We start from the raw sequence: 20489 nt of genomic DNA on the forward strand, positions 1-20489 counted from the left end.
ACCAGTCGGGCTTCATGCCCCACCACAACACGGCACTCAACCTGCGGCGGCTGTACGGAGTGCTGGAACGTAGGGAGACCCTAGATGAAGACGCGGCCATACTCTCCCTAGATGCGCGTATGGCATTTGATCTGGTGGAATGGCCCTTCCTCTTTGCGGTCCTCCTTTAGGCTTCGGCTGTAAATGGGTGGGGTTACTATATGAGCGACCATTGGCAAGGGTGGTAGTGAACGGCTGTCTCTCCAGAGAATTACCGCTGGGTAGGGGCACACGACAGGGGTGCCCGCTATCACCCCTGCTCTTTGCTATATTCTTAGAGCCCTTAGCGGCATGGGTCAGACAGGACCTCACGATAAAGGGCATACGATGGGCAATGGACTGGGAAGATCGAATCTCGTTGTAGGCAGACGACATCCTGTTGTATCTTACCGCCCCAGCACGGTCTTTTAACTGTTTACTTGACATCTGCGCTTCGTACGGAAGAGTGTCTGGATACATGATAAATTGTGATAAGTCGTTGTTATATGTCCTCCGAGGCTCGCCACCTTAATTATCAAGAGGGTGCGTGCTACAGATAGTCACAAATGGCTTTAAATACCTAGGGATCTTCATCACACCTGACCGGATGCAATTCCTTGATAAAAATGTGATGCAGCCGCTACTGCGGCTCAAACAGGATGTCCAGCATTGGCGCACATTGCCCCTTACGCTCCTCGGTCGTGCAGCACTGTTTAAGATGGTGGCGCTCCCGAGATTCCTTTACGCACTGCAAAACACCCCATTCCTGGTCCCGTCTAAGTATCTTAGAGCAGTAGAGGCAGAGATAACCACTCTCCTATGGGAGGGGAAGACATCTTGTATTGCTATGAAGAAACTAAATAGAAGCTGGTACGACGGAGGGATAGCTTTGCCTGATATTAGGGCCTATTATTGGGCTTCGCACCTTGTCCCGATCAACCAATGGCTACATGTCCCCCAAGACGAGCCAGCGTTTCGGCTGGACAGGCATATCTTGGAGAAAGCTGGTATCATGGATGCCCTGTATAATAAGAGACGAAAGCAATCGGCCACCAGACCGACACTCTATACAATTAACATTTGGTTTATAGCGCAGCGTGCATTGGGATGGGAGGGAGTGATTACATTGGCAACGCCACTGTGGGATACCCAAAAGCTAGGTAGGCTTGGCAACTCCAAGGGATTTCGGAATTGGGACAACATAGGGATCTCGTCAGTGGGCGACCTGTGGCAGAAGGGAATGGTAATTCCATTTGCGCAACTACAGACCACTTATGGCCTCGCTGAGACAGAGCGCTTCCGCTATATGCAGATCAGGCATGCCCTGCAATCGGCTCTACCACCAGGCGAGACCCCAGAGGAATCCTCTCCGTTAGAGGATAGGCTCCTGACTGACCACCTTCAAAAGAGGGCGATCTCGATGACTTACAGGAAAATTATTAACAATAGACCTGACCCCCACAGGCACAGTGAAGGCAGCATGGGAAAAGGATGTGGGGGACATTGATGAGGCGGACTGGCGAGATGCACTCGCCTCCCCGAAAGAGGCTGCAATTCCGTCCAGACTACGGCTGGTGCAGCTTAAAATACTGCACCGCACATACTACACGAGGGTGCTGTTACACAAAATAGGGAGTGCAGATACTCCACAGTGCTTGAGAGGGTGTGGGGAACTAGGAACCTTTTTTGATACGGTGTGGGCCTGCCCCACAATAGTAAGATACTGGATGGCAGTAATGAGTACACTCTCCCAAGTTGCAGAAAGTACGATATTGCCTGAGCCAAAATATTGCTTGCTAAACATCTGGGAACCAACAGATTTGAATGTGACAATGCAGGGATGGGTGACCCTGGGAGTAACAGTGGCAAAGCGGAACATTGCGCAGCGTTGGGGCACCGGTACCAGTCCGACCCTAACCCAGTGGTGCGCTGATATGGACCTTGCAATAGTGGCGGAGAGATCTGTTTTTGTATACAGGGGATGTCCCAAAAGGTGGGAAAAAGTTTGGGGTAGTTGGAACTCCTATAGGGGTGGAATCTGCGAGCCACCGCTCCCGGAGGACAGTGATTCAGATGGGAGCAACTGAATGCCTTATATATCAGAAGACCGGGCTACCACGCGGCGCAAGGGAGGGTTTATGGGCCAAAATACCTTGGAGAAGACCCCTCATGTTTGGAGGAGCAAATGTATCTATATGCGAGCTTGTGATCTGTATTCATGTCATGCAAACATTAATGTACGAATTTTGCTTTAACCTGTCAAATAAAAAGATTTTCAAAAAACCAAAAAACAAACAAACAAAGGTCCAGGGAAGCGGAACAGCACTTGCAGCCCGGGCTGGGTCTGATGGCCGCCCACGAGGTCGGTAGCAAGGGAAGCCAAGAACCTGCAGAACCTGAGACACGTGTAAAAGGGTCATCACGCAGGGGCAGTGCTGTCAGACAGAAATAGAAGGAAAACCAGTGGACAATATTCAGAGGGATGTGTAACAAACAAACATGGGTCGCGAATGACCAACCACTAAGTTGCAAGATATATGATCCATGTTTTTGTAATAAACTGCAGCCTTAATGCACCACAAACTGAATGCTTGGCGGGAAGATGCAGGATATGGCCGAGATGGATGGGGGGGAACTCCCACGCCGGAAAGGGGTTACCCATTTTCAAAGTCCTTCACACATACAGATTTTGCAATCATTCGATAATGCTTTTTTAGGAATATGGTACTTTTAATATTAAATTTTCGAAGCAATCAGGGATCCCCTGAGAAAGCGTTGTGGAATGCAAACCATAGGTTAAGAGCCGCTGTTCCAAGTGATAGATAAAATTATGTTCGCAGTACTCACCAAGTAGATTGCGTGGCATTGGTAGATTTGTGCTAGGGACACTATAAATGAGGACAATATTTTATGTTAACTTTGACATGGCCTGAAATATTAAGTCCCACAAGATGATGGAAATTAACAGTGCTACACACACAAACTAGTTCACATTTTAATAAGGGTTTAGGTTGTTGATGGACTGTTTTTTATTTTCCTTTTGTCAATATATTTCAATTATGTAAAGCAATTCTGCAAACAAGATTCTATTTTGGAATTATGAATTTGTTCAATAACATTGTGTATTTGGAGCGATACTCGTTGGATGACATGTACGTTTTGGGTGCTATATTCCACGCTTTTGCTGTCTATGCTACATGGGTCTGCGCGGAGTAAACAAATATGGCTTAATATTCTATAACTTCTGTATAAGTAACGCAAGCCTACCTGCGCAAATGCTGTTGCATTATTTTTCCGCTAGTTATGTATTGAGTAGTTTGATAAACGTTGTTGATAAATCATAAGACAAGAGACAAAAACGAGCTGTTGTTAACGCTCGATAAACATGAAGTGTACTCTCTACCATTCCTTTGTGACTCTTAGAGTTTATCCATTTGTATCTCTTCCTTGAGTGACTTTACAGCTGGTACATTTGCACATTTTTCACATTTTTTTCTGTTTGTATCTCTTCCTTGTATGACTCTACAACTTGTACATTTGCAATTTTTTTCTGTTTATAACTTTTATGTAACTCATGTAATCCTAAATCCTTATGTATCGCAACTGGTTCTTATGTAAAGCGCTCCGACACCTTCGGGTAATGTTCGCGCTATATAAAATGGCATTAAATAAATAAATACATTAAAAAACCCAAAGAACTTGTGCTCTGTGTCCCCCAGCACGTTGAGACAGGCTGCAGTAACGGATCACTCTCTGTGGTAGTAATAATAACACCTTGTGGTGGTCGCCGCCCTGCTGCTAGTATGCAGCCTCCGCCCTCTGGGGTTGGCTCAGGCTCCCCTCCTCTGCGTGTCTCTGCTGAGGGAGGAGTCGGCGCTGGAGTACGCCGGCTGCTGATTCGGTGAGAGTTGGGGTGTCTGGTTGAACAACTTGGAATTGTTTTGTTTCGTTTCCTGCGCTGGGTCTGCTTGCTTCACGGACTGGTGGTAGGAGGCTTCGCCCGACGAATACACCCACAGACAAACCCCTGCCGTCCCCAGGATCTGCACCACGGCTTCTTGATGGCGCGGGTCGTGCTTCCCGGGCTGCGGATGCCGGCGCTGCTGCTGGCCGCTCTCTGCGTCCTTTCCCTGCACGGAGGTGAGAGTCGGGGTGCGGGGCGCTGTTTTAAAATGGGAGATGAAAAGCTTACTGATAAACATACGTCGCCAAAGCGGAAATACATAATGACGTCATGGGGGTCGATGCCGCAAGCACGTGCCTGGTGTGCGTCACGTCTTCTTCCTGGCCAGCCTGCCACTGCCAGGGGTCGCGAGTGCACGCCAGTCACAGCGGCGGCCGCTGCACAATGTTGTTCAGCATGAACCCGCCATACGCTTGCTAGGGGCTCTCGGCACATACCCTTGTTTTTAGCTATACAGCCTTCTCGTCCTATGCCACGGTATTGCTATTCATAATCAACATAGTGCTATCGATTTAACTGGGTTTGAAAACAGTCGTGCATTGTGACAGACAGGCTGTTAAATGCATACGTTTCCGGCAAGAGCAAAACACAGACCCCCAAAAAAGTTGAGAAGGTTGCTGTTAAAGGTTGCTAACGTTTTTTTCTAACTTTTTACACTGGAATGCATTGTACAGAGTGGTCCGTTTTAGCTAAATACACCTAATTCACGTCTTTCCCTAAACATTTATAACCTACTGACGCGTTCTGTTTGTGATGATATTGTTCTGATATAATCACTGTTTCATGTGCTTTAAAGGGAGGGGGGGGGGTGACTGTGTCGTAGAGCCTCGCTAGTTATTTCTAACAGTATACCATAACTTGAACGTACAGCAGCCTCTAATCGCATTTGTACATTATGAAAAAACAACATTTTGGGGTTTCACCTATGGTTAAGCGAAATACCTCTTGTGGGTCATACCAAAAAAACCCAGTCGGCTTTGATGGGTTGCTTTCCAATTCTTCTTGTCCTTTCACTTGATCATAGCTTGTTGTGCACCATTTTCATTGACTGACTCATACCTTCCCCTGCTTCACATTTAGGGAACTACTTAGTTATTTTCGATAACACTCATTAAGAGTGTATGTGTTTCCCCCTCTCTCTCTCGTGTTGCTTCCTCGCTTCCACATAACCACTCCCGCTTGTTTCGTCCTCCACTCACCTCCAGCCCACTCCTCCATTGCGCAACAAGAACAACCCACACCATGAAAGACTTCTTAGCATAAAAGGTCACTTTATTTAAGACAGGTAAACAGTATAGCCATAACATAAATAACATTGTACATTAGAACCACTTTATGAATATTCCTTATTATTAACATTTCAAACTTCCCCACAAACCTTGTATCAGCAATTTCCCCAATGAACAGAACAATGCCATGGTTTTCTTTCATCCTTTCATTTTTCCCCGTTCCCCCCCGACCCCCCCAACCCATAGGGAAGGATGAGCCAGCTCCTGACCAGCCCATCCCCCCAAAAAAAGCCTAAAGAAGAACAGAAAAACACATGACACTGTCACCTGTCTTATAGTGACGTCGCAAAATAATTATACAACAAATTGAATCAAATACCAAAAAAGGGGAAGGGAGGGTGGGTCACTGAAAAAACAACGATGCGCAAGCCCTCCGCAGCGCCCTTTCCCGCCTCCGCTAAACGCAGCGCCAACTGCCCGCGAGCCTAGCTCCTGCAACCAAACCCGGCGTGTGGATTGTTCCATGCGCGAACAAACCCCAGGGGGACACCGGTTGACACCAGAATCCCCCTGGGTCCCCATCGCGCAACAAGAACCCACAACATGAAAGACTTCTTAGCATAAAAGGTCACTTTATTTAAGACGGGTAAACAGTATAGCCATAACATAAATAACATTGTACATTAGAACCACTTTATGAATATTCCTTATTATTAACATTTCAAACTTCCCCACAAACCTTGCATCAGAAATTTCCCCAATGAACAAAACAATGCCATGGTTTTCTTTCATCCTTTCATTTTTCTCCGTTCCCCCCCCCCAACCCATAGGGAAGGATGAGCCCGCTCCTGACCATCCCATCCCCCAAAAAACGCCACCCAGGAAAACCAACGAGTTTTCCTGGTCCCCACTAACCCCCCCCCCCCCCAACTGGCAAAATGAAAACGTTGGAATTAGACCTCACGTTTAGCCGTACACCAAAGATTGTCACCCCAAAAACCAGACAAAAAAATCCCGCACCTCCAGTAAGTAATAGGCTCGACCCAAATCAGAAAGATGAACCACATCCTGACGGAACAGATCCATATCCTTACCTGTAATATTTGCATGGCACAAAACCTTGATACCCATGGCACTACAATAACACTTCATGGCCCTATTTAACTTTCTACGAGACTTTTCTATTGCAGCCTGATTCCGAGCCCCCACCCAATGACACCGGTATATAAATTCCGTCCACGCCACAGTAGTACCCACCCAATTATCTTTGATGACTGCCAAATCAAGTTTCATTTGTTTCAGAATGGATAACCCAGAGAAAAAAACGCTGCCCATTTGATAATGAGTGTCCCACCAGCCATGTGTTTTTTTTTCGTGACAAGGAATAGAAAACACGACCTAGGCAGAAAAATGGAGGTTAGAACAAAAAACTTAAACAGCTTATAAAATTACAACCTAAAATAACAAGCACAGCATCCCGACTTCCACCTACCAATCCTCTTGATACCCTCCCAACCCAAACCCAAGTTGTAAGCCTCAGTAGCTGCCCCAATACGAAAAGAATGCGTCCCAAAAAGTAAGGGGTCCTTCACAGCTAATGACAAAGCTTTTCTCAATACCGACAACAGCTGAAAACTGGTAATGTTATCACCCGCATGGTGAATAAAAATAGGCCCATGTTTAAAGTCAGGCGAGCGAAGCAAAGACAACCATTCCTCAATTGGACAACACCCGTCCACGCCACTGGCCTGCAAAGAAATCCAAGACCCTTTAACCAATTGATCCGTCTTGGAACGACGTAACCATAACTTCAAAACGCCCTCCTGAAACTGAATGGCCCCAGAATGGATCTCCAATTGCCCTTTTAGCCCCAACAACTCAGAAACCCTAAAAGCACCAAAAAACAACCAAATCATGCAAAGTCTAAAACGTGAAACTTCCCAGGAATCATAGCAAAAAACGGGCAAATGCCCCAGTAAAGTACATAAAAGGTCAAAGGTAATGGGTTCCCGCAAACGCGACGAGTGAAAACGCTCCTTCTTAAAACCTTGTAACATTCGCCTCAACAGAACATCTGTAACTAAGTCCTGCCCCAAAAACAACTGACCATAAAAGGAAACCCCAGCCAACTTCCCCGCAATAGTAGTGTGTGACAAACCTTTATCAATCAAATGTAATACAAATTGCAAAATAAAAGGTCTGCTCCCTGGTACAAACCCCAAACCTCTGTGAGATTCAGCAAAAGATAAATACTCAAACCAAGCTTGACGATAACTGCGTCTGGTGGAAGGTGCAATAGAGTTCTCAACCAAGTTGGTTATTCTGAGTGCCCCAGGACCCAGATGTCTTGCGGAATGGCAGTTTTGCAGACATCCGCTCCTGGCGCCAACTCCTGGAATTTCTGCCTATTGAAACGAGACAAGGCATCCACAATTGAGTTATTGATCCCCGGGATATGCCGTGCCCTGAAAACAATGTTGTACTTCAAACTCTGAAGCATAAAATGCCGTAACAGCTGAAGCACCCGCAGATCCTGCGCCTTCTGATTATTTATGAGGTGAACAACAGCCAAATAGTCTATGTGAAACAGCACACATCTGTCACGCATTTCCTTCCCCCACACCAACAAAGCCACGACCAGAGGAAACTATTCCAAAAAGGCAATACTGCGGCCTTGCTGTTACCAACTGTTCGGCCAAGGCTCCGCACACCAACGTCCTTCCCAGAAAATGCCGAAACCATTCGCACCAGAAGCATCTGAAAAAATTTGTATCTGCCAAATCGTGTCGTCCTCCTGGAAAAAGATAGAAACACCAATAAAATCCCCCAAAAAACGCAACCACACCCTGAGATCTTCTTTGACAGCTTTAGAAAGCCTAACACGATGATGCGAAAGGGTGGCCCCAGACATTGCCATACCAAGCCTCCGACAGAAAGTCCTCCCTGCACGCACCACCCGACAAGCAAAATTGAGATAGCCCAGCCGACGTTGAATTTGCCTGAGCTCAATCTTCGTCTTATCCAAAATCTCCAGCAAAAATTAACGAATTTCAATAAGCTTGTCCCTCGGCAAACAAGCCATCATGTCAGTGGTATCAATCTCAATCCCCAAAAAGGCCCCTCTGTTTTGTCAGGAGCCAGCGGTACACCAAAATCCTCTGCCAAACCTTGAAAAGATTGCATTGCCTTGCTACACTGACCCGACTGCCTCACCAATGAAGAAAAAATCATCCAAATAGTGACACACTGACTGGTGTCCACTAACTTGCACAAAACACCATTGTAGAAAGGTGCTGAGTATCTCAAACAGAGCACAAGAGATCGAGCAACCCATGGGGAGTACCCTATCAACATAAAAGGCACCATCAAAATACATTCCCAAAAGCTCAAAATCTGCCGGATGTATGGGAATCAAAACGAAACGCAGACTACACATCACATTTAGCCAATTCCGCGCCAACTCCAGCCAATCTCACCATCCGGAGTGCATCATCGACAGACGCATACGAAACATTGGAATCAGAAGAAGAAATATAGTCATTAACAGAATGACCTTCGGGCCAGGACAATTGATGAATTAATCTGTACTCACCAGCCAACTTTTTGGGCACCACCCCCAAAGGTGACGCAATCAAATTGACCAAAGGACATTGTGTAAACGGTCCTGCTATCCTACCAGCTTGTAACTCACCCAGCAATTTCTTCTGCACAATAAGAGGGAGCTCCTTGGCGGACTTCAAATTATCAGACCAGCGCGAAGAACGTGGCCCTTGATAACCAATTCTGAAACCTTCCAAAAAACCCCAAAACATTTTTGATGCTGCCTCATAATCAGGGTAAAGCTCCAACCAGGGCAACAAAGCCCGCAACCTAATGGGTGTAGGAGCCTTTTGGCATAACTGCTGGAAACGCACCCCCACACCCCTTTGGAAATTCCCTGGTCCACCATATGGTCGTTGAGCAAAACATTGAGTAACAGCATGTTTCCCTCCACATTGTGAGCACTCATGTTTAAACCTACAGAACTGTCTAATTCAAGATCCTCTGTTAAAATTCCAACAGGCACCCGAGATTGGCAGTTGTCCCCTCCCAACCAAACCCGCCCCTGTGTGGGCGGGACGTTGCAGAAAGGGCCGATAAGTAATAGGCAAGCCACTTGCTGTGTGAAGGGTAGCATTAGGCTGCGAAACCGACATCCACTGGAGCCAAAGTTCCAGATCCAACTCACCCCAAGGTTTATCCTTAAACAAACCCACCCGTGCCCTAAACTCCTCCTCATAATTCAGCCATGCATACCCCACAAACTGCAAATAAGCCTTGCGGATGGTATCCATATATTTAAATAAAGACACCGCCCTATCTTGATATTTCTCACAATACACACTAGCATAAATTAAAAATGCAGCAGTCCAGTTCTCTATGGAACGAGTAACCCTCGGGCGTCGAGCAATCTTCAACTCCTCCTCTTTGGAACCTTCCTTAGCCTGAATGTCCCTATGCAAAAGTTTAAAAACATCCACAAATTCATGTTGCCAAATACGCTGTTTAGTCATGTCAGAAAGGTGAATACCCAGCGGCATGGCCAAACCCATATAAGGCAGCTTCTTATGTTTATCACCAGAGACAGATACACTAGATAATACAGTCTTGCCGCTCCGAGAAGACTGTATAGATGAATCCCTCACATCTGAAATTGCCCGACTACCTGTGAGACTGAAGGAACAGATACCTGTGGACAAACCAACCGAGTCCCCCTTTTGTCAATACAAACCGTGTCATTACCCAACAAACTCCCTCCCTCCCCAACCTGTGTACCCACGGACGGCTCAGCCCAAGCAGCCCACCAATGAGGCTCACCTGAAGTTAACTGGGCCACCCGCTTGGAAAACTCTTGAGGATCATCCCGGCGTTGTAGTCCTGAATTCCGCTCATGAACCGCAGAGGTGCCCGTTCTTGACTCCTGCAAAAGACTAGAACAATTATTTGAACCCCCGCCCTTTGCTGGGCGTCCGCGAACCTGTAAAAAAGAAACATCCTCTCCTTCCAAAACATTTCCCACAACCACATCATCATCAGTATTGTCAAAAGCAAAGTCTTGATTATCCCCTGCCACATTGAGATCAAAATTGTCTTTGCTGGTACCTGGCCGCACGCCATCCCCAATTCCCCCATCATATGTCTTCCAAATGGACACAGGCAACCGTTCCGGCAACCTGGCCGTATCACCAAAATCCGCACCTGATCCGCACGGTAAAGAGAGCCTACCAGAAACAAAAACCTGGTCCGCCTGCACTTCTCCGGAGACGCCAGATGCTGTCGTGACTCGTGAATGCTGTGCCAGCCTCCGTCCGCGTGTGACAGAAGCCTTGAACTTACCAGAAGAAGAAGAAGAAGAAACCTGTTCACGAATTCCAGCCCCGGGCACCGCAGGGGCAGAGTGCTCCACCCATACCCACTGACCTTTCTGCGGACCCAAATCCAATTCAAATGGGACCTGTGGATGAGGAAAAGATGGGCGAGACACAGGGAAAACAGGCACTGCATCTGCTGTCACATGCAATTGTTCCCCCGAGTCCGGTACCAAGTCCACCCCAAAACAATCATCCGCTGCCTTGTGCATCAAAGATTCCAGGCCCCTGCCCACGTCAAGTAAGTCACACAACGCAGATTGTCGCATTGGCGTGCGCCTTGCCAGTCTGCCAGCCTTCTGTGGAGCTCTCTTAGCATAATAAGCCACTGTAGGTACCTCCACCAATTGGCTATCCTCGCACGCCTCCTCAAAGAAGTCCCCAGGTGCGGACTGTTTACTGCCCGCAATGGCTACATCCTCCAGCTCTTCCTCCTCCTCGCTATCCACAGCATAATTAACAAGAGGTGCTGGAAACAGTACTGCCGGCACGGCAGGGGCTATATCCACAAAGGGCATAGCACCCTTTGACAACTCTTGTGGCCAGAAGTTACCAAGCCCCAACAATGACTGACTCTGTTGAAAGGGCCGACAACATTTCTGAAAGACCAAAGGGGCGCCACGCACCCCCACACTGCGCAATTCAGCAGGGACCCTAAAATTGTCTTGTGCAGCCCCCTTACACCCTGTCTGCCTAAAGGACCGGCTCTCACGTGACGCTGGTGCCACCCCCATCCGCCTCCTAGCATCTGCAGACGAAGTGGGGCAGCTCCTGGACACCAGTCTACCAGCTGCGCTCCTCCTTGCTGCCCTTCCCCTGCGCACACCAGACTTGCCTGTATGTGAAGGAACTGAAGAGCTTGCCAGGCGACCCCGAGCTGGCCTGCATGCCGCTACTGCTTCCATTACCCCCTCCGCCGCCGTCCTCTTCGGCCTCTGCACATGCCCAAAACAGACACCTCAGGCCCGTCATGTTGCCTTGCTCCTCCGTCGAAATTCGGGCCACAGACATCACTGCTGCACCGCCGACAATGCCGCCGCTGAAATAGCGCCTCGAAAATGTGACAGGACAAAGCGCGCGGGGGCCGCCTCACTGAAAAAACAACGATGCGCAAGCCCTCCGCAGCGCCCTTTCCCGCTAAACACCGTGCCAACTGCCACCTGCCCGCGAGCCTAGCTCCTGCAACCAATCCCGGCGTGTGGATTGTTCCATGCGCGAACAAACCCCAGGGGGACACCGTTTGACACCGGAATCCCCCTCGGTCTCCATTGTGCTACCTAATGCAATCCTTTAAAAAGGATGTTTTACTGTTAATTTTTATTGAGTGTCCAGTAGTTGCCATTTGATTCTGGGCTGCTCAGCATTTCAAAAAGCAGTTTGTGTGTCTTTCATTACTACCTTGCCGTCCCACTTCCCTTTGCTTAGCTTGCCCCACCTGCTCCTCCGTGGCTCCACCACTGTCACGGTCCTTTAAAATAGTTTTTGTTTTAATTTGTCGGAGCTCCCAGATCCGCGATTAGCTGTTGGGCTGCTCTGCATTCTAAAATGCTCTTTCACGCTAATAAAATGCATTTTTTTAAATTTACTGATACAAATTGACATCCACTAGATTGGAACATAAATTAATAATAATAAAAATGTCATCATAGTCATCCCATTGGTAGGTGCATGCATTATGACTCATGCATGTGCAAACATCATCATGCTTGCACTTGTCTATGGAATGACACTGCCGTCAGCACTAGCACAACACTGTTTCTCGTTTATCTCCTAATGCACCCCCTTTTTTTGCTGATACTGCACAGCATTGCCAAAGCCAATTTGTCATCAGGGCGAGATCTATTGGATTTGCTAATACTAGTTTAGTATTAAAGTGCATTAAATCTATCTCCTCTCGGCAGCTGAAAAGTACTGTTTCACAAAGAACCCTGAAACAACAGTTAAATCTTATTTATTTTATTTTGGAGTTATTGATGTATCTCTGCTAGACCCCAAAGAGTAAGAAAGCGGTAATAGGACAGGAACTTGCACACCACCTACAAGTGAAAGAATAAATAATAATAATGAGGCAAATGAGAATCTATATACATTTGTGTGTGGCATCACTATAAACCTATGGCATTTATATATACATTTGTAGTCATCAATGAATAGATATACTGGGGAGTCTTTTTACCCTGGTACTAGAGGCATCACAGCTCTGACTGTTATGTATTATCCATTTAGAGGTATTCCACATTGACATATCTTTGTTACATTACTGCTGGAATCATGCCTGAGGCACTGAGGTGATCGCTGGTATTATCCTTGCAAACGGAGGCCACTTATGTAATCTTGCCTGATGTGAACACTATCGCAACACTAATAATAATAATAATAATAGTAGCTTTCGAAGTGTTTCATTGAACATAAGTAGTTGTCATTACAGTAAAGGTTGGAGTACCCCTGGTCTAGCAGGGGTGTCCAACATGTAGCTCGCGAGCTACTGTAGCTCTCCAGCTACCTCAGGTTAGCTCACCTGTGTGTAGCCCAGCTTATTAAATTAGAAAGCTTTTGCTTGGTTGAATTATTATACATATAAAAAAATGTGAAATTATACAATACTAATAATATTAGTAGCTCTCAGTGCGTTTCGTTGAACATAAGTAACTTTCAGTACAGAAAAGGTTGGAGTACCCCTGATCTAGAGGAAGGCTTCAGGAATTACCCATTTGATAGGTGAGGGCCTTTCATTCCAACGTCAAGCACAGGATGAATAGGATCAATTTGTTGTTGGGCATGATCATTAACTTCCTTTTCCCCCAAGATTACTTTCTGGGGAGCCTGTGTAGCAGTAATGTCCAGACATGCAGTCAGTTACATTTGTACCACTTTTTATAAAGGTCAGAGCACAGTACAGTCCCACATTATGTGATAAGCAATGGCCGCTTCTTCGTTGAAATGTTTTTAAATAGAATCATTATTCACACCCACAGGAAACAGCTTCGACCTGTGGGTGGAACAACTTGTCTAAAATCTAAAGTTTAATGGCTGGCTGCTTTGCCTCGGAGGGAGACTGACACCCCAGTCTTCAGCAGTTAGCTTCAAGCCCTTTTATCTTTGAGCTCTTCTAAGGTCTCTAGAATGTTGAGAATGGTGTCTTCTAAGAGTGGCCGACCTATTCATGGCTTTAATCAGCACCCTAGCCTCTATCAGAGAATGCTCGTGTGTATTATTGAAAACAGTTGTTTAGGACCCAGTACGAGTGTTTTGTAAAACATAAGATGCATGGAGGAGAGATTATTTTAAAAAGTGTAGGTCAACTCAGGAGTGATAGTAGTTTCATCAGTGTGCCACATCGTGTTTAAAGTAGCTCAGCGACCATGAAGTTAAGTTCCATTACCTCTCATGGTTCAAGGGGATCTCAATACCCAAGCATCGGAACCCCTCCTGTGCTATGCTGGTAAGCTATTTTAAAAAGTGTCCAGTGGACCAGTCTTGAAGCCAAGGGCTTCCAGTTTATTCAGCCATTGGGAATAGTTTGTGAATTGTGGTAGAAGAATCAGCTAATAATAGGATATAGTCGGTGTACAATGGTGTTTTTTTTTAGTACTGTCGGGCCATTGGTATCGACTACCTGGACCCTCTGAGTTTAGTAAAAACGGGGATGCAGGGCCATTCTAAACTGTGTAGGGGAGATGACACTCTTGTACCTCTAAGCAGTAGAAACATTTTTAGCAGAATAGCATTCCTCTTGGCCCCCGCAGCGGGCTCTATAGAGAGCAACCCATGAGTTAAACTTGGGACCAAAGCCCTTTTTTCGCAACACTCTGAAGAGTAATCTCCTCCCTATGGATTCATATGTCTTTGTAGTGTCAAGTAACCATAGAAATGGGGACCAGGGAACGTTTTAGCCGCACCTAAACAGTTAGTCTGCACAGTTGTAGGGTCATAGATTTAGGGGCATGCACCCTGATTGACTTGAATGAATGAGGGAGGATATATCCATAATGGACCTGTTCAAAAATATTGTGAAAAATGCTGGTTTCCACATTTAGGAGTTACATTGGGTGGTAGGACTATCTTGTGTTAGTAGGTTTATCCTTCTTTCTTATCAGTGCTTCTCAGATCAGGCGCAGCCTCCTGAAATATGTGTAGAAGCTTTTTGCTGAGCAGTCCGGAGAGTCATAGTCAGAAATCTTTATTCGGTTATTCAAACAAAAAAAACATAAAAGCACAATATCACTTAATAAATAACACAATAAGACTTGATGTACAAGCGTTAAAAGAACAACCCGAATATTAAAACACATGTTAAAAAGTAACAATCACATTTGGGCGAGTATGAAAGTAGCAACAATACTAGACAATTAACCCTCCATGCTATTTCTGAATTTTAAGGCGGATTTTAAGAAACCAATCACGAATAATGTACATTCAGAGTGTAAAAGTTGGAGATAACAAAGGGCTGGTCTGACCTGGGCGAAGTTCAGTTTTTTTAAAAGGGGCTTTAGATAAAAGCTTCGAGGTAAATCATAAAAAGGGCAAATGAATAAAAAGTGCACCAAATCCTGCGGAGACTCATTGACGCAGCCGCAGGGAGGGAGCACTTACTTGGCCTCGATGAGAGCCCATTGGGACTGATAACAAAAGATGATAATAGCCCAGTCCGGAGGGAAATTTCAACAGCTGGACTGAGACGCCCATCGCACCTTGGGATGTACCTGATTGAAGCTGCGTTATGGAGGTTGTGGCTTTTCCCACATTGAATTCCCCATCCCGCATTGAAGTCCCCATCTAGCTTTCTCTGACAGTTTCCAACAGCTTTGGAAGATCAATGGTTGGCATGAATGATCATCACCCCAACAACCCAGAACTATACAGGCCCAGATACTATTCCATGGACACTCAGTTCTTCCCCTTTTTCCTCCCAGATATTTTTTTGTTGTAATTTTTTAGGTTTCGCCTGAGCCAGCGCATGCGCTACTCTGGTGAGACATTTAGTAAGAGGGCTTTAGAAATCCGACCACCCGCTTTTGCTTGCACATGCGATTTCTGGCTTTCCGTCATGGCTCATTAAGCGCATCGCTCGCGGCACTCTTACAGCGCGATCACTTTCACTTTTGCCGCCACCATGCTTTTTAAAAATTTCCTTTATGCGCGCGCACACACTTCCCGGGCTTGTCTGCCTCGTAGCTCCGCTAGTTCCTGCTTCTTTGGTACGCGCTTTGAAGCCCTGCGGCTACAGGTTGGGTGCTTAGAAACTGCTGTAGTGTATGTTTAGAAACCTGCTTGCCTCAAAGTGGTTGTAAGTGTGACTTATTATTGCACACAGGGTGTGGAGCACACCTAGACTCTTGGGCTTTGTAAATTCATTGACTTTCATGGGCTCCGGAGGCCGTCGTGTTAGCTGTCCCGTCTGTCACATGCTTACAAGTTTGTCTGAGATTCAAGGGCTGCAGTCGTAGACGTTCAAGTGCAGTTTGTGTGTGCCTAGACCCTCGGCTTTGGTTTGTGTGCCTCAAAGCCGCAGCCTGGCCCTTAATATCTCAGCTGCAGTTTGAATGCCGAAATCGCACAGTGGTTATATATAGTCCGTGATTACAAGCTCAGTTGTGACCCATCTGCTGCATACTTAAAAACCTAGCTACCATTCTGCTCCAGAGTATGCGCGTTGAATCCTGGGTGATGCGCGTGTGCGGGTGCAGCGTGTAGGCTCAAAAACCCGCCTTCAGAGTCTGACCTTCGCTCTCCTGCAGTGCATGCACATAAAAGCTCAGCTACAGTGTGTGACTTTGGGTGTCATGTAGCGCTTGTGTTTGTGCTTTTAAACTTTGCTGCCAATTCTCTACGTGTGCGTAAAAACCCAACAACTGTCAATCGGCCACACTGCAAGGAGCACTGACAATTCTTCCTGTCAGTATAGCATTGTTCTATTTTAGCCAAGACGTCCATTAGTGGTAGCTGCAGCCCAGCAGTGAAGGCTTACTCGAGGATGTGATGTGAAAGCTGATTTTAGATACATGTTTACAATATACGTGATCAAACTGAGTAAGATTAATGCGCAAACAAAGCTATTGCTTTGAAAAGAAATGCACCAAAACGTACAGCAAAAGTAGAGTATTTAAAGTAACAAAAGTTTCGGCGTAAAAGGCGAGCTGACGGCTCCGTTTAGCGTAGGGCGTGGAGTCAGGCAGGGTTGTGTCCTGGCCCCCTTCCTCTTCTCTCTCTACACAAATGGCTTGGAGGAGGAGATGTTGAGGGGGGCTCGGGACCTCCCACGCATTAATCACCGCCTGATTCCCGCTCTGCTCTACGCGGATGACGCGGTCATTCTCGCGCGCACTCCCCGCGAGCTTCAATACTCACTTAATAGATATACGACCTTTATGAGCAATTTGGACCTAAGGGTAAATGTGAAGAAAACCTTTGTTATGACAGCAGGGAGGGGCTCCCAAAGAACAAAAGATATTCACCTTGAAGCTCAAAAACTTGACGTGACCTCTCAATACCCCTACCTGGGCATCATGATCGATGACCACTTAACATGGAAGCCGGCAGTAGTTACAAGGGGTAACCTTTTTAAAAGATCAATAGCTGCTCTAACGAGCTTTTCCCAGAGACTTGGGCAAAGGCCTCCGGTGGAGCTACTAAAAATTTACACTGCCAAGTGCCTGGCTACCGCTATATACGGTGCGGGGGTTTGGGGATATGTTGATACTAGTTATATCCAGAAGGCGGAGAACACCTTCCTTAGATTTCTCCTGGCAATGCCGAGAGGTACCTCAACATACGCCATGCATCTAGAACTAGGAATCCCCTATATAGAGGACCTAATAAAAATAGAACCTGTGATGCTGTGGCGACGTATTTGGGCATCTGAAAATAACAATCTGACTCAGTCTATCATCACTGACTCGATGGCCCTTGACAAATCTTCCAGCATAAAGTGGCTGTCGTATGTAAATAACTTTCTTACAGACCTAGACCTCCAGCACTGTTACCTCAACCCAGATTCCATTAGGGATATTTCAAAGAGAGCCCTCAAACACTTAGCGTTAAGACACCTGGAAACGCTAAGATTATCATCAAACGCAATGAAAACGTCGGTGGTCCACGCGAACATGGTACAATTAGCTCATGGCATTCACCCATATCTAACTCTGCAACTATCGATCTACGAGAGAATGCTGCTAACACGTTTTAGACTAAATACTTTCTTTAGATTGGTCACGTTCCCTGAAAAAAATTGTTGGAAAGATACTCTCCCTCCTTGTCCGTGCGATGGAGTATCCATACAATCAAACTTACATGTGACTTTGCTCTGTAAATTCCATCGTTCACACAGAAAAATCTGGTTATTGCCAATTTTAAGGACTTGGGGTCTTAGACAATGTAGACCAGCCCTTCTTAGACTCCAAACGCTGGAATCAGATAATGTTTGTTATTGCGTGAGCAACTTTCTAAAATGGATCTTGAAGCATAGAAATAGTTTATAAATCGTATTATTGCAGCTGCTTTATGCAGATTGTTACAGAAAACTTTTTAACCAATTTTTCGATAATAGTTGAGTCTTTTCGTTTCTATGTAAGGTTATGAAACGTTTCTCTTAATCATACAAAAATGTAATGAATGTTTCACATTGTGTCTTTTATGGTTTTTCCATCGTGAACAAGCCGAATAAAGAATTTATTATTATTATTATTATATTGGGTTAAACATTTTTCTATTCTGCTGTATCATTGGTATTGTGAGTTCTGTAACACGTGGCTTATAGTAATACTAGTTTCAAGGTGTTTGTGTTTATGAAGGGAAATGTTTTGGTTCTACTGGGAAATGCATCTTTAAATGACTCCCATACAATACATCAGATGGTGTCTAAAAAAAAAAAAAAAAAACAGCATTGGTGATCTTACCGTGCAACATTATTCATAAGGTGACCTGTTCTCAGGACACCCCCGCGCCGCACGACCACCAGCTGTTGTGTGCGCTTCTCACCCAGCTGCTGCCCGCAGCCTCGCTGAGCCTGCCTTGCCGACCCCGCCCCCCGCCGTATTTGCGTGTTTTGCGTGTTTTGATTTTGTGTTATTGCCCGTGCTGTTGTCCTGTCTCCTGTGCCTGCCCGCCCCGCTCCCCGCCGCCGTGCTAGCGGCCACGCCCCCTTTTCCTCCTGTGCCCTCCCCGCTCCCGCCTCCCAGCTGCTCCTCCCTCCCTCCCACTTCGCCATAAATGGCGACCGCGCGGACTTGCGGCGGTCACGCGCAGCGGGCGCGCCGATTGTGCGCCGAAGGCGCGCCAAAGGCAAGCCCGTCTGCGCCCGTCCGTGCCTGGACCGCGCCCAGCGCCAGAACCCCTGTCCCTCACCGACGCAGGACGACCCGACAGACCTACGACGCCGCCGACCTCAACGCACTCAATTCCGGCCGGAACCCCGCCTGCTGCCGGGCCACCCCGAAACGCTCCCACGGACCCTTCACCTGCACAACCTGCAAGTTCACCTGCCTCCGAACATGCACCGCGCCCGCCAAGCCAAACTCCAGCAGCGACCTCAAGTGCATCCTGCTCAACACCCGCTCCGTCCACAGACACACCGTCGAACTCTGGAACCTGCTCGACACAACATCACCAGACGTCGCATTCCTCACTGAAACCTGGATGAACGCCTCCTCAGCCCCCGACATCGCCATAGCCATCCCGGATGGATACAAGATCATCAGGAGGGACCGCGTCAACCAGACCGGAGGAGGAATCGCCATCGTCCACAAGAACACCGTCCGCATCACGACCAACGCCGACGACACCTTCACTGCTGCCGAACACCTCCACTTCCAGATTCACACCGACCCTAAGACGACCCTCAGAGGCACCCTCATCTACAGACCCCCGGGACCACGCACACAATTCAGCGCAGACATCACGGACTTCATCAGCCCACACGCCCTCCCCTCCACCGACTACATCCTCCTAGGGGACCTCAACTTCCACCTGGAGAACAACAAGGACCGCAACACCGTCGCCCTGCTGGACAACCTCGCCAACCTCGGACTCAAGCAACTGGTCAACACCCCCACCCACTACGCCGGCCACACACTTGACCCCGTCTTCTCATCCAGCAAGCACATCGCCTTCAACCACTCCACCGGACTTCACTGGACCGACCACAGCTGCGTCCACTTCAGCTTCAGAAAAACCACTACCCACCACCACCCGCAACAGGTTCCTCACAGAAGCTGGAGCAAGATCACCGCCGACCAGATCACCACCTCCCTCAGCCAGAACCCACCTGCCAGCACACCGGACCCCAACGAAGCAGCCCGCAACTTCACGCAGTGGCTGAATGCCTGCGCCGACGACCTCGCACCACTGAAGAACCCTCCCAGCAGACCCAGAAGCAAGAAGGCCCCCTGGTTCACCCACGAACTCAAGGACGCCAAGAAAACCTGCCGCACCCTCGAGAAAGCCTGGCTCCTCGACCGGACCACTGACAACATGACCGCCCTCAAACACGCCACCCGCAAGCACCACCAGCTCATCCGCACCACCAAGAAGAAATCACTGAAGGATCGACTGGACAACAACGCCCACGACAGCAAGGAACTCTTCAGCATCGTCAAGGAGTTCTCCAACCCCAGCACCGGCAACAACGACATCACCCCTTCACAAGATCTCTGCGACTCCCTCGCCTCATTCTTCCACCGCAAGATTGCCGACATCCACAACATCTTCGGCGCACCATCCTCGCACCCAACCGTCGAACCAACGCACCCCACCGCCACCCTCCGCACCTGGACCGCAGTGACCACCGAAGACACAGCCCGCACGATGAACACCATCCACTCCGGATCTCCGACTGCCCCCTGCCCCCACCACGTCTTCAACAAGGCCAACTCC

At 47.4% G+C, this 20489-nt stretch overlaps 1 protein-coding gene across 2 annotated transcripts in view; it reads left to right on the top strand.

Annotated features, from left to right (window-relative positions):
• The first annotated feature begins 3855 nt into the window (after window positions 1-3855).
• SHISA5 (shisa family member 5) overlaps window positions 3856-20489 on the top strand; it is a 327160-nt gene continuing 310526 nt past the window's right edge. The window contains exon 1 of one of the 2 annotated variants that reach the window (XM_078661377.1): window positions 3856-4158. In XM_078661377.1, coding sequence (XP_078517503.1) covers window positions 4080-4158 — 79 coding nt within the window. In that variant the 5' untranslated portion in view covers window positions 3856-4079. The remainder of the gene's footprint in view (window positions 4159-20489) is intronic. The other variant, XM_078661376.1, reaches the window with a different exon arrangement.

This window comes from Lissotriton helveticus, chromosome 9 (assembly GCF_964261635.1).
Source record: "Lissotriton helveticus chromosome 9, aLisHel1.1, whole genome shotgun sequence".
In the NCBI taxonomy this organism is placed as follows: Eukaryota; Metazoa; Chordata; class Amphibia; order Caudata; family Salamandridae; genus Lissotriton; species Lissotriton helveticus.